The 12,609-nt window shown below is 53.8% G+C and overlaps 2 protein-coding genes and 1 long non-coding RNA gene across 3 annotated transcripts in view; 2 read left to right on the top strand and 1 right to left on the bottom strand.

Moving 5' to 3' along the window:
- The first annotated feature begins 229 nt into the window (after window positions 1–229).
- Window positions 230–1,803, top strand: DNLZ (DNL-type zinc finger). The gene is made up of 3 exons (XM_052814400.1): window positions 230–414; window positions 716–855; window positions 1,528–1,803. Exons 1-3 carry the CDS (start codon window positions 256–258, stop codon window positions 1,697–1,699), a joined length of 471 nt encoding a protein of 156 aa, XP_052670360.1. The 5' UTR covers window positions 230–255; the 3' UTR covers window positions 1,700–1,803.
- Window positions 1,804–6,605: 4,802 nt separating this feature from the next.
- LOC128154176 (uncharacterized) lies at window positions 6,606–8,879 on the top strand. The gene is made up of 2 exons (XR_008239275.1): window positions 6,606–7,582; window positions 7,752–8,879. It is a non-coding gene; the product is annotated as an uncharacterized LOC128154176 (long non-coding RNA).
- Window positions 7,135–12,609, bottom strand: part of GPSM1 (G protein signaling modulator 1) — a 60,651-nt gene continuing 55,176 nt past the window's right edge. The window contains 2 exon segments of the mRNA XM_052814388.1: window positions 7,135–9,434; window positions 9,897–10,105. Coding sequence (XP_052670348.1) covers window positions 9,246–9,434; window positions 9,897–10,105 — 398 coding nt within the window. The 3' untranslated portion in view covers window positions 7,135–9,245.

Below are 12,609 nucleotides of genomic sequence, written 5' to 3'. Positions count from 1 at the left end.
GCTCTGTAATTAAAGCCCCAGCGGACCGACGAGGCCCTGCTCCTGCTGCAGGGAGCTGCAGAACCCTCGGCCGCCGCCGGTCCCACTGACCGCAGGGCCGGGGTTGCTGTTCGCTTCCCGGCCTCAGGCCTCCCGCGGCGGGGCGGGCGGGGCCGGCCGCCGGCCGCCGCCCGCCCCCAAAATGGCCGCCGCCCGCCCCTAAAATGGCCGCCGCCGCCTCACTGGCAGCCCCCTCCCCGCGCCTGCGCCAGCGCCATGCAGCGGGCGGCGCGGGCCTTGCTCGGGGTCCTGCTCCGCGCCCCGCCGCCGCCGTGTCGGCCCCGCCGTCCCCCGCCGCTCCGCCGCCCGGTCTGCAGTTCCGCCGCCGCGGGGCAGCCGCGGGCCACGCACTATCGCCTGGTGTACACCTGCAAGGTGCGCGGGGGCGGTGCCGGGAGGGCGCTGTGTGAGGGCCGCGGCCGTGCGGGCTGAGGTAAACGGCTCTTCCCGGAGAAAAGTCCCCGGTCCGGGGTGGGCCTCCGCCGGGGTCCGGTCCAGCGGAGCGCGTTAGTACACAGCTACGCGGCGTCGTGACAGGATCAGGCCGCCTTGCAATAGTTAGAGATGAGGGAGGGGGAAGGAAGCCTTTTAATCAGGTGAATAAAATGTTTTTCTCTCAAAAGGCCCAGAAGCTGCAGTCACCGTGGTCATAAAACCCATTTTGTTTGCTTTGTAGGTCTGCCAGACCCGATCAGCAAAAACAATTTCCAAGTTAGCCTACCATAACGGGGTGGTGATCGTGAAGTGTCCCGGCTGCGGGAATCACCACGTCATAGCCGATAACCTGGGATGGTTTTCAGATCTGGAAGGAAAGAGGTAGGTGTGCCAGCAACGCTCGTGTTTAGCAAGGAAAAGGAGTTGTAAGGGGATCCTCCCGAGCTGATACATTATTTCTTTGATGCTTTTAAAGTGTGGTTCAGAGAAAACCAAAGTTTTTGCTGGGTATAATTCAGTTTCATCTGGTTTCTTAAAGCACACAAACTGAACTTTATAATCTCCTGTAATTTGAACGTCACTACTTAGGATCTAAATAAATGCTGTAAAGCAGCAGCAGAAGCTGTGTGATACACAGGCATCCTTGTTGGTGCCAGCAGGTGAATTACTGGGGGGGGGGGGGGGGGGGGTCTTCTGTTCTCCCTCAGGCTTTATTAAATCACCGCTAGGTTTCCCTGGCTAGGCTTTTCAAATGCGTAGACCCATCAGCTGCTGAATTTCAATGATTTCTAACTCCCTTAGATAACTTTTTAAATTTCTGTTTAGCTGTAATTGCTAAATTATTGATCCTAATGGATGAAAATAGTCCCGGAAGGTTTCAGTGGTTTTATCTGCTTCCCAAAAACTTTATGGAGAAATACCATGGTGGTACTCATGGTTAGTCACTGTGTAGTGTTAATCCTGAGAGCAAAGCATGGAAGAGCGAGCCTGCGCTTGACTGTTAGGTCCGGCCTTTGCTGTGGTGTCACTGTTGGCTTTCAAATCGCTGTTAAGGAATATCGAGGAAATCCTGGCAGCCAAAGGGGAGAAGGTGAGACGTGTGACTGGTGAGGAAGCCTTGGAACTGCTTCTGGAAAGCTCGGCAGATACCGGGTCTCAAGGTCAGCCCACGGAGGGAGAAAGTGGGGAAGCCCCCCCAGAGACTGACAGCAAGGGACAGACCTGACGAATGGGATTTCTGTCGTTCTGCTGATGGCAAGAGAGACTCTTAACCTTTATTCCCTGATTTCAATGGTTTGTGTTTAAAATAAACTCGGGCATTGGTCTTTCCCTGTTGTGTGTCTTTGTCTTGTGTAGTTTTGCCTTTGATGAAGCTAATGTTTTCGGAGGTGGAGTGCAGATGTTTTTTCTGGTACTTCTTTTGCTGACTTTTAGGCAAGTCTCAGTGCTTCAGCAGTCTCAGGTGCCTTGCTTTGTTCTCTGCTGAGAAGGGAGCCAGTAATTCTTTGTCTGTGTGCTTTGGCCCAGGGAGGTGCAGCTGTAGCTGGAGGCTGTAGCAATGTCGCCTGGCCCAGGTGTTGCATGGCAGCAGCTGGTTGCAGAGCTGCATCCCATGCAGAGCAGCTGAGCAGAAGAGGCAATTGTTATCACCTGGGGAGATGTGCCCCCACCCTGGGTGAGTTTGACAAAGCCAAAACGACCCTGCAGGAGAGTCAGATCGGTAGCTCTTACTGCAGTCATGTGCTGCTTTTTTTTTTTCCCCTTGCCATCTTCCAGAGTTTTGCTTCTGTGCCCTTCGTGTCAGGGCTGAAAGTCTTCTGTATTTGTGGGTTATGGCGTGAGCCGCCTTGTGGGAGCGTCAGCCCCCGCGGTCAGGAATCCCACTCGGGGCGATGAGTCGGTGAGTGGCTCCCTGGTGTTGGGGTTATGCAACTTCCTTGTTGGTGAGGGGGAGGATGGGCATGAAGGCAAAATTAATATTTGTGAAGCATGTTGGAGATAAGTAGAGCACCTAGAAAGTTGTCATAGAGTTACATGACAGATGTTGAGGAGCTTATTAATGCTACTGCTGCGTGTTAAGATCAGTTAGAAGAAAAAATAATAATTTAATAGATGAAAAATGTAGGTGTTTACCAGCATATATCACCCAGGTAGTGATGAATCAGGCAGTGAGGTGATCATATTGCGCTTTGTTAGGGCTTACTTCCTCTGTCTGCATGAAAGTTTAACTGCTCTCAAGGTCCATTAGCCTGAAGTACAGTGAAGTGTCTACTTTCTTATGGTTTTAAGCTTGCAATCAAAGAATAATTCAGGTTGGAAGAGACCTCTGGAGGTTTCTAGTCCAACCCCCTTGTTTAGAGGAGGATGCTCAGGGTTTTGTCTTGAATATCTCTGAGGATGGAGATCCCACAAACTCTTTGGACTTTGTTCTGGTATTTGACCAATCCACATAGTGAAAAAACCCCCAACACCTAACTGAAATTTCCTGTGTTTCAGCTTGCGCCCATTACCTTCTTTCCAAACACTGTGCACTTCTGAGGAAAGCCTGTCTCTCTGTTCTCTATGCCCTCTGATTAGCGACCTATAGAAAGCAGTAAAATCCCTCTTAACCTTTGTGTCTCCAGGCTGAACAAACCCAGTTCTTTCAGCCAAGCATGTCCAGGTGCTCATGGTCCTTAATCAGCCAAGTATTCAGTGAGGGCATTGCATGTATTAAGGAGTTCACTTCATTCATCTGAAGTGTTCATAGTAATTTTATACGTGTTGCATGACAAGCATGGATCAGAGCGACAGGAAAGTAGTCATGTTTTCCTGTTGGTACATAGGTTCAGAGTGATGAAACAGCATTGAGGGGCAGGAACTTCATCCGTCAGCTGGCATGTGTGTGTGCAGGCCCTAGAGAAATATAGCATGCTCTGAAATAACTAGGTGCTAGAGCGATCTGTGTATTAAGAAACAGGAGTCTTGTATCTTGGAACACTGCTGTGTGCTCACCCTGTTGTGAGTTGCTGGCACATATTAGCACTCTGCTGGAAGAGTGGTTGTTTTATTACCTCTTACCTGAAAAGCAGCATTCTGCTTCCATTGTGCTAATGCCTTTGATGGGGTGGAACAGAGCAGCTGTTGCAAGATCCGTGTTGCCTCGGAAACAGTTCATTTACAACCTGACTTTTTTATAATGTTTTCCTTGCCTTTCTTACCTGTTACTGTGCCCCAGCTACAGAAAGGTGGTGCTAGTTTTTGTTGCGTTACAGTAGAAACTGTAGCAAAGTCTGTCCGTGTTGGCCATTACTAGATTTTAGTGTTTCCTCAGTCCAGCATCCTCTGGCCCTAAGGTGCTCTGGAGGCAGGACAGCGTGCCTGGCCCTGCAGCACGCAGATCTGAGGATGGAGGGTGGTGGTGTTTTGCTGCTGCTCTGAAGGTTCAGGCCAACATCACTGACAGAACAGGGAGCAGTGGATTACGGGGAGTGGGCAAATCTTCAGGGTGAGGCGCTGGTGTGGAGCGCAGAGAGCTTGCTCGCCATTGCCTGTGAAAGGTCTGCAGCAGGCAGGGCGTGTATGGCGTGCAGCGCCCAGGGACTCAGCACCAAGCACTGAGGCTGCAGTGTGCAACGGCGCAGGAAATCGGTGCTTCTCATGAGAAAACATTCTGGGGCTTTCAGCTGGAAGGGGGAGAGGGTTGCAGTTATGCGAGGGAATTTGTATATAACACAGGTTTTGCTGCTAATAGACTGCAGGTAAAGGAATTTTGTGCTCCCTTTTGAAGCGGGTTTTTCTGAAAAATGTTGTGTCACAGGAAGTGTGTCTGTTCTTGAAAGAGGACAGAGGTGAGCATGCTTTGTCTAGGAGAAGCCCAGCAGACCTTGCTTTAGCTAAAGACTAAAGGAGCGGGAAGAAGAGAAGCAGCCTTTCTCCTGAACGGGAGGTGTGTCAAGATGGGAAAAAAGTGACGTGAAGGCCTGGTGCAGCAGAGCAGAGGAGAGCGACTGAAGGTGCAGCCGACCAGGGTAAGTCTTTGCGGCACAGAGGAGAGGTGGTGATTTCAAGGGGCACAAAGTAGTATTCACAGGACTGGTGGCAAATATAAGGCCATTTGCCCATTCCTTGAAGCATTTCACGGTGGCTGTTAAGGAATGGATCCTGTTCCTGAATCCTGTCCCACAAGGGCTTTTCTGCAAAATGGCAAATACTTTGCCTCTTGTTTTCTGCCTCTTTGAGCAAATCCTCCTTTTGTAGTGCAGCCAAATGCCAGCATTAATCCGGCCAGTGTGGGACTCTGATGGGTCGCGTCTGTTAGCTGCAGGGGTTACTGGTGTTCTGGCCCAGCTCAGCAGGAAGGCGGTGGTGGTTGGTAAAGGTGGGTGAGACGGGGGCCCCGGGGGGCTGGGAAGCAAGTGGTGATGGACTTGCTGAGGGCAGGCCTTTGCGCTGACCCAAACAAGAGGGAGGTTGGGGTGCAAAGGCTCATTTGCTGGGGCTACCTGACATAACCCCCCGCTGCTTTTTGCTACCAGTGTGCATGAATGTGTTTTGGGTGCTGCGCGGGACTGTGCCTCCTGCTGCCTTACGCAGAGACGGCAGTTCTAAACCCTGCCACGCTTGCGTGTGCTGTGGAGGGCTCAGCTGAACCGAGGAGCCACTTGGGAGCCTCTCCGGGAGATTTGCCTGCCTCGCTGAAGTGACAACTGGGCAGGTACGTTTCTTTTCCTGTAGCATCAGTGCAGGCAGCGAGGAGGGGTGCTGGGGGCTGTGAAATGAATCTACTGCTTATTTGTGCTGCTTGCATAGGGTCTAGTGTAGGTGGGTTCTGGGCTGCCAGGTCCTACTGTAGTGTAGGCAGAGAGGCACAGTGAGGGTGAGCGAGCCTTCCCCTCAAACCCCTGCATGCATGTGTCTATGCTGTGTCCCTGGGCTGGGCTATTTGGTGCGGGGATGGCCCTGCCTTACTGCAAAGCTGTGCAGGAGTTAACTTAGCCCATGGCTGTGTTCTAGCCTAGTGGGGTCCCAGGAGATTGCTATGGAGAGCTGCCAAAAGCTGTCCAACTCCAGACTGAAATTTACAGTGCCTGGGTGCTCTGGGCCAGCACATCCCTTCCTGCAGGCTGAGAGCCTTTCCAGCCAGATGAAGATCAATGACGGCTGGAGCAGTAACAGCACGAGGCTCTGGGGAGGGCTGAGGTAAGTGCGGAGACTCAGCCCTGACGTGACTTGGCAGATGAGCAACACAAAAATCCCCACAGGCCCGACATCAGCCCTGTCTCGCAAGTGCCTCTCAAGGCCTGTGTACAGCTGAGTAGGAGAGATCAGTATCTTGTGTTTCTGCTGATTTTTTTAGAGTTCCTCCTCTTCACCTCCAGGCCTGCACCGGGGACAGCACCCTGCTCTGTAGTAACCTGCACTTTACAGCTGCAGCAGCAGCGCGTCCGAGTCAGCCCGCATTAGCGCTGCGCAGGCCCTGGCAATCCCGCGTCTATCCGGCGGATGTCAGCATTGGAGAACGCTTTCCTACATGGGAGCAAGCTCTGCGCGCCTGGGTGCCTTGGCAGTGTGGGCAAGGGGAACGCTGGCATTGGACATTGCTGCTGCAGGGTACGGCAGAGCAGCAACCATTGCAGGCTGTGAGCTGCTCTGGAGATTCATTTGTAGCCATTGTCTCCTGCTCACAGGGACTCTGAAAGAGAGAACATTACCTGGAGAGCATGTGCTCCCTTCCCCAGCTGCTAAGGACAGAGAGACAGCAGGTAAGACCCCATCACTCACTCACAGGGATTTCACCTGTTCCTGGGAATTCAAGCCTCTAGCTTTTGTGTACCTGGGGGCATGGTTCTGTCCCCAAGTCACACACAGAGACTGCTAGCACAGAGCTGCTTGTGTGCAGGCACTGAGAAGGCGTGAGAATGCCTGATGAGAATGAGCTGATGGCTTTTCATTAATCTTTGATCAGGACTGGCAGTGGCCAGCATGAGTTAGTGGGGCATGGGAAGACCAGCTGTGACTTGGCTTTATCCTCACAGGGCTCAGGATCCAAAATCTGCTGCTCTCAGGCCCACTTACTAGCGAAGTCTAATGGCCTGCTCACGCCTGCTGCGTTGGAATGAGCTAGCACTGCTGCCTGCTGCTTTGTGAGTATCTTCACTAAGGGCTGATGCCAGGGCTTTGCGCAGCACTCGCCGCCCTTTTCCTCTGGTAGCTGCTGCCGGGGAAACAAGACACAGCTTTTGGGCCAGGCGCCGAGAAGGCACCGAGACAGGGCTGAGCCGGAGCCCTCAGGCAGGGCCTGAAAGGAAAGGCTCAAGCTGACAGGGAAAAGCGGGTCTATTCTCGGCCACTGCTTTGTCTGCCCTGTCGTCCTGGTAACTTCTGGGCTTGGGCCCTTGCTCTGGGCAAGGAACGCTCGGGGCTCACTCTCCCTCCACAGCCATGCAGTCAGATAGGTGCTGTGCATTTAAGGCAGGCAGAGAGCTGGGGATGGCGGTGATGCCCAAGAGACCTGCATGCTCTTAATGTAAAGGGATATGTAGGTGGGTCCATACACCCTTTACTTAACATTTAGATGTAGTGATGTCTGTCACAGGAGACCACCACCCACCCCCATTCCAAAGGGCCAGCATTAGCCCTGCTAGCAGGCAGGCTGGCCAAGAAATAATGGAAATGAAGTGTTGTCACTGAAGCTTAGACACAAATATTTATTAAGCACAAACCCCCCCTTCCCCTTGAGCTGTATTCATTTCTAATATATTAATTCATTTGGCAGATTATTTTTTAGAAAAAAAAGTACCTGTGGGTTGGAAATTCCCCATTAAAATGACATTAGCAAATGCACATGTAAAAAATAAATAAGCTCATACATTCAAGTATATGGCAAATAATTAACATCTCTGAAAGCTTAACGGTCAGATTCCAGTTCACCCCCTGGCTGAGAGCTGCACAGGCCCAAGCCTGCAGCTGATCAAGTCATCTTCAATGTTTTCCTCCTCTTTACAAATGCGAGCTGGGTCAGTACGTAGGTGGCTGGGCAGGTCCTCCTATCCCTTCTCCAGAGCTCTGACCAGCCCCAGGAAGGAGGCCGAGCCTCGGCCAAGCGATCCATGCAGCAGCGTAGCAGGTGAGTGCTCCCTGGTAGCAGGTAAAATGCAGCTACCCCTCCACATGGTCAGTGCAGGCAGGTTAAATGCCCGATGAGCAGCATCACTGGTCTAAAAAATCTTACTGCTGGTTGGAAATGTTTCCATCAAATGCATTTCAAATAGAAAGTGCTGATTTGTTCTCTATAGGAACATACCTGCTTTGGCAGAACTCATTACTGGAGTTTCTGAAGTCCAAGATAGCCTATCTAGTCAAGGAAGGAAAAAAGACTCCACCTCCTGAAGTTAGATTTCTGCTCCCTGGGCTTGCTTTTCCAACTGTTCCAAAAGGGGAAGGAACGAAAGCAAATGTAGGCTCTTGTGCTTGTCTGTGGGGTGGAACTGACTTCCCAGCCAACACCCCAAGTCTGGAGCTCTCGAGAGGCTCCATTTGTTGGAGACAGATTGGGCAGAAGCGGAGTGCCTTGCCAGGAGCAGCTCTGCCGGGGCCTGCAGGGACTGAGAGAAGCTCAGCACTGGTTTGGGAAGAAACGAGGGAAGGGAAGGGCTGTTATCCCTGACCGCTGTTGGGACACAAAAGGGAGGAGGGGGTGGTTCTGCTTTGCTCTCCTGACAAGCCATGGGCAGGAAACTTTGCTGGCTCTCGAAGCGGATCATTGCTTCTGCCTCGGGCACACTCACCTGGCGCACAGCACAATCCTGCACGAGACTTCTGGCTCAGCGGCACCAGAAGGGATGAGTTGCCCGCATTTTGCCTTGTGCTGAACAGATGAGCAGAGACCTCCCTCCTCCCTTCCTGGGCACAGGCCCCTGTCTCAGGCCTGCAGTTTGGGCTGCACGGCTGGCAGTTACCTTTCAGGCTTTGTCCCAGGCTGAAGCTGGGCTTTGCTGCACGGCTGTTCTCTAGAGGTAACCAAATCCCACTAAAGCTCAGGGCGAGCAAGGCTTTGGCTCCTGCTCAGGAGGTCCCGGTACAGCTCTGCACGGGACTGCGGCTGGGGAAGCAGAGGGGGTGTCACAGGGCTCATTGCAGAGTCCTCGGCAAACCTAAAATAAACTTTAAGGTGTGTGGGACCATGACTGCAGCTGGGGTGGGGCTGAGGTTTAAAAGCACTGGTGTGACCTCTGACTTGGGCTCATTTCCTCCTGTAGAAAGAAAAAAGCTGAGCAAGGCATTCCAGGGAAGGATCCAGAGCAATTTGTGTCACCTCGTGATGCAGGCAAGACAGGAGGACTTCAAAATGGAAAAGATGCTCTTTCCTTCCCCCATTAAATTAAAAGTGTTGTGGAAATAAAAGACATCAAGGCTGGAGTTAACTACTCACTCTGGGCTCCTCTTCTGGCCGACAGCACAAGTTCCTGGATTTTTAGGTGATAAGCAAAGGGGCTGCCAAAGTCTTCTTCCCTCATGCTGTGCCCGGTGTTACAGTGGCCGTGTGTCCTAAAAAAACCCTTGTTTAAAAACTGTCCCCCATCTGATGGGCCTTCCTGTAACACTGCCTCTGCAGAGCAGCCAGGTGCAACACAACGGAGGTATGGCTTCCCGTGTCCCTGGGGCGGCTCCTGAGAGAAGTCTGTGGTAGCGCAGGAGCGCTCGGGTTTGAAACCACCTACACTTTTTTTTTTTTCTTTTTAAAAAACAAAATGAAACCAAAACAACCCCCCCAAGCCAAACCCCAGTTCTTAGCTGGAACCAGGCCTCTGCTGCTCCTCTGCTGCCTCCTCCTGGGCTGAGGCCAAATCTACCCGCTGCTCATCCATGCGTTTGGCCTGGACGCGCTGGATGAGGCTGAAAAAGTCTTCATCCGGCATGGTGGGGCCACGGGGGATGGAGTCTGGTGGTGCACAGCGTTGGTCATCTATCCTGGAGGACTGTGTGGGGAGGAGAACAGGTGTTAGGACTGAGTACTGATAAGAGAGTCCTGTCGTGGACGTAACGGGCTGGGACCAGTGCCCAAAAGGTGTCCAGAACACGTGCATCCCGTCTGGGGGTGCAGGGCAGCAGGACCAGCAGTGCTGCACCCCACTGCGGGCTCCAGCGTACGGGAAGAGCAGGGACCCAGCCCAGGGCTGCAGGCTCTGCATGGAAGGCAGGTTCTCCAGCCGCCCTCTCCCCTGTAGAGCGGTAACAAAGCACAGCCCTCAGTACAGGGTAAAAAGAAGGACCTGAGGCAAAGACCAGTACCTGCCTGGGTCCCTGAGGCTGTGGGTGGGCAGCTGCTGGCTACAGCCCTTCCCAGCAGGGCAGGTGGGATCAGGGGATGGCGTTTGCCCGCGTGGGAGAAACTAGTGTCCCCCCCTCCAGCTCTGCAGCCCACTCAGCCCTGCCGGTACCTGACACTTCATCAGCATGTTGAAGAACTCGTCCCCGGGCTCCTGGGCATCCCCCTCCACACGCAGGTGCCCCAGGTTGTTGTGTGTTATCCGGAGGCCTGGCAGGTTGCCCACGTTGGCACGCTGGTCATCCAGCCGTCTGCTCTGGGAGCTGGCGATGAGGTCGAAGAACTCCTCCGTCTGTGGAGACGCCATTAAGGAGGACTGTGCTGTGAGCGGGGAGAGGAGCACACATCAGGGTCACAGCTCTGCCTGCTCATGCCTCAGCTGCGGTTCTGCTCTGCAGAAAGCCCAAATCCTCATCACCAAACCGCTGTTCAACCAACCGGGCTGCAGCTGAGCCTTACACGCTCCCCCGCAAGGGACCGGGGCTCACTGTACAGCCAGGCCTCCTGGGGCTGAGCTGGGGAGGATGCCGGCTTCTTGTGTGACCGTCGGCATCTCCTTCCACCCCGCGTCACGGAGCAGGAACAATCCCAGTGCCAGCAACGCAAGTGAGCCAAAACCTACCATCAAAGCAACAAGTGTTACAGGGAGCAAAACCCGCTGCCCCATCTCGCAACCACTCGCTCCCTTTTCTGAAGGCCGGTGCTACAGCACAGCCCTTGGTACCCACCTCCCGAAAAGGCCTTGCGCTGCATCCCCAGAGCTGCCCTGCATGAAGGGCGAGCAGGGCCGGCTGCGAGGAGCCTGCCTGCACATGGGTCCTGGCCCAGCAGCCAACACTTTTAGCAGGACCCTCTGCCCTGCCTTCCCTGTGGGAAGCGGAAAAGCTCTGGTTCAGCAGAGCTGCAGTTTCCATGTCCAGCTGGAGCACATCTTCCCCCAGGGCTGTGCACGCTGCCTCCAGCACGCTCCCTGGCCAATATACTTCTCAAGTGAACATATCCAATTTGTGGGGCTGCAAAAACAGCGCAGTACACTCCAGAGCGTGCCTCCCGCAACAAACCTGCCATGCACACACAAAACCATCAGGCAGCACAGGGGAAAAGTAGGTGCCTTGACAGGGTAAAGAGCAGAACCTCACAGTCACACCTCCTGCTGCTGGACCTCCCGTGAGGGTCTCCCTGCTATTTACTGCGCTTCGGCCAGCTCCTGGGGGACACCAAAGATGCCACCTCAGCCCTGAAGATCCAGTGCCCTGACATTAACCGCTGCCGGTGAGTGATCACTTGTTTCCAGCACAACTACAGGCAGCTTCCACTGCTGCTTCCACTCGGGTTTCCACCATTGAGCCAAGAGGCACCGCTGCACAAGGGCCAACCCGCACCTCGCTCGGGGCTGGGCAGGTGCCAGCGATTGCAGGTGAGCACAGAGTTCCCGAGCATCGCCGGCTTGGCGATGGGCACCCTGCAGGGTCCCAAGGGCTGGGTGTAATTACAGGCAGGTAATTGGCAAAGCCCAGGCCTGGCTAAGCCACTCACCTGGCGGCACATCCTTTCCAGGCCCCCCAGAAGCCCGGCCTTTTTTGGGCCAGCTCAAGTATAGGTGCTGTCAAGGTGAGCCCTGCAGACACTCTGGCTGTGATGAGCTGCAGGACCTGCGTCACAGCACGTGTGAGGAAAACACTCGTGGGGTCTGGTTCTTCTCATCGTGCAGAGCTGAGCAGAGCCAGCCTAGGCTCTGCCTGCTGGGAGGGGGCTGGCATGAGCTGGTGGCAGGGGTCCCGGTCCAGAACCTATACATATAATCTATACTCTATAAACCCCTGGGGGGAGTATCCCATCCAGAGACCCAACACGCCTGGTGCTTTCCAGCCACAGGAGTGGAACACTGGAGGAGCCGTCAGGCCCCGCACAGCCGGAGCGCAGCCGTGCCCAGGCAGCGTCCCCCAGCTTTGCACGCCTGCTCCAGGCAGCATCCCATCGGCACCACCGAGGGGCTCGCACAGGGCAGAGGAACAACGGGACAAAGGGAGGATTTTCAAACACAGCACACGAGCAATGCCAGGACCTCTGCAAAGCAAGTGAGTCAGCCCCCAGCGCTGGAAACGCCTCTCGGGCAGCGCTCAATGGAAAGAGCCTGTTGGCTCCTGGCAGCTGCTGGGCAGCGAAAGGCTCCCAAACAACAGACACTGTGCTCAGGACAGGGACAAGCAAAAAAACTGTAAGAAACACAGCCGAATTGGTGTTACTGTCCCAGTGAGCACACAGCACTTGAGCAGAGGGTGCCCCGAGCCTCCCGACACGACGTGCTCTTTTTAAAGCCCCAGCTCGTGGAGTTGCAGAAACACATAAAAATCTCAGTGCTAACGCAAACATGAGTTTCTTCCCCTTTAGCTCACAAAGAAACCTTGAAAATAACATGTCCAAAAGGCTCAGAGACCAAACGAGAGCAGAGCCTGTGCCTACTTGTACATTCTTTATAAAGCTCCATATTTTAAACTCAGTCTTCTAAATTACACAGCTGTTACAGCCAAACACAATTCTGTATCAGAAATGTGTATCTTGAAAAAGTGATGCTCATTTCCACCCTATTTTTAGAAGACAAAAACCTGCTCACCTCACAGCCAACCTGCCTTCCTGCCACAGCCTGACCTTCTCCACACTGCTCTGCTCTCACTGCTCCCGGCATCCCCTTCTCTGAGCAGTCTCATGCTGCAGCTCTTGCCACACTCGGAGGGATCTTGGGGGTCTCCTCCTCTCCTGTTTGTACTTCGTGTTCATTTGGAAACCGATAAACAAATCCATCACTTCAAATGAAGTGTTTTGAG

Source organism: Harpia harpyja, chromosome 19 (assembly GCF_026419915.1).
Source record: "Harpia harpyja isolate bHarHar1 chromosome 19, bHarHar1 primary haplotype, whole genome shotgun sequence".
Classification (NCBI taxonomy): domain Eukaryota; kingdom Metazoa; phylum Chordata; class Aves; order Accipitriformes; family Accipitridae; genus Harpia; species Harpia harpyja.
The sequence above is the reverse complement of the archived record's forward strand: the minus strand, read 5'-3'. Positions and strand labels throughout refer to the sequence as shown.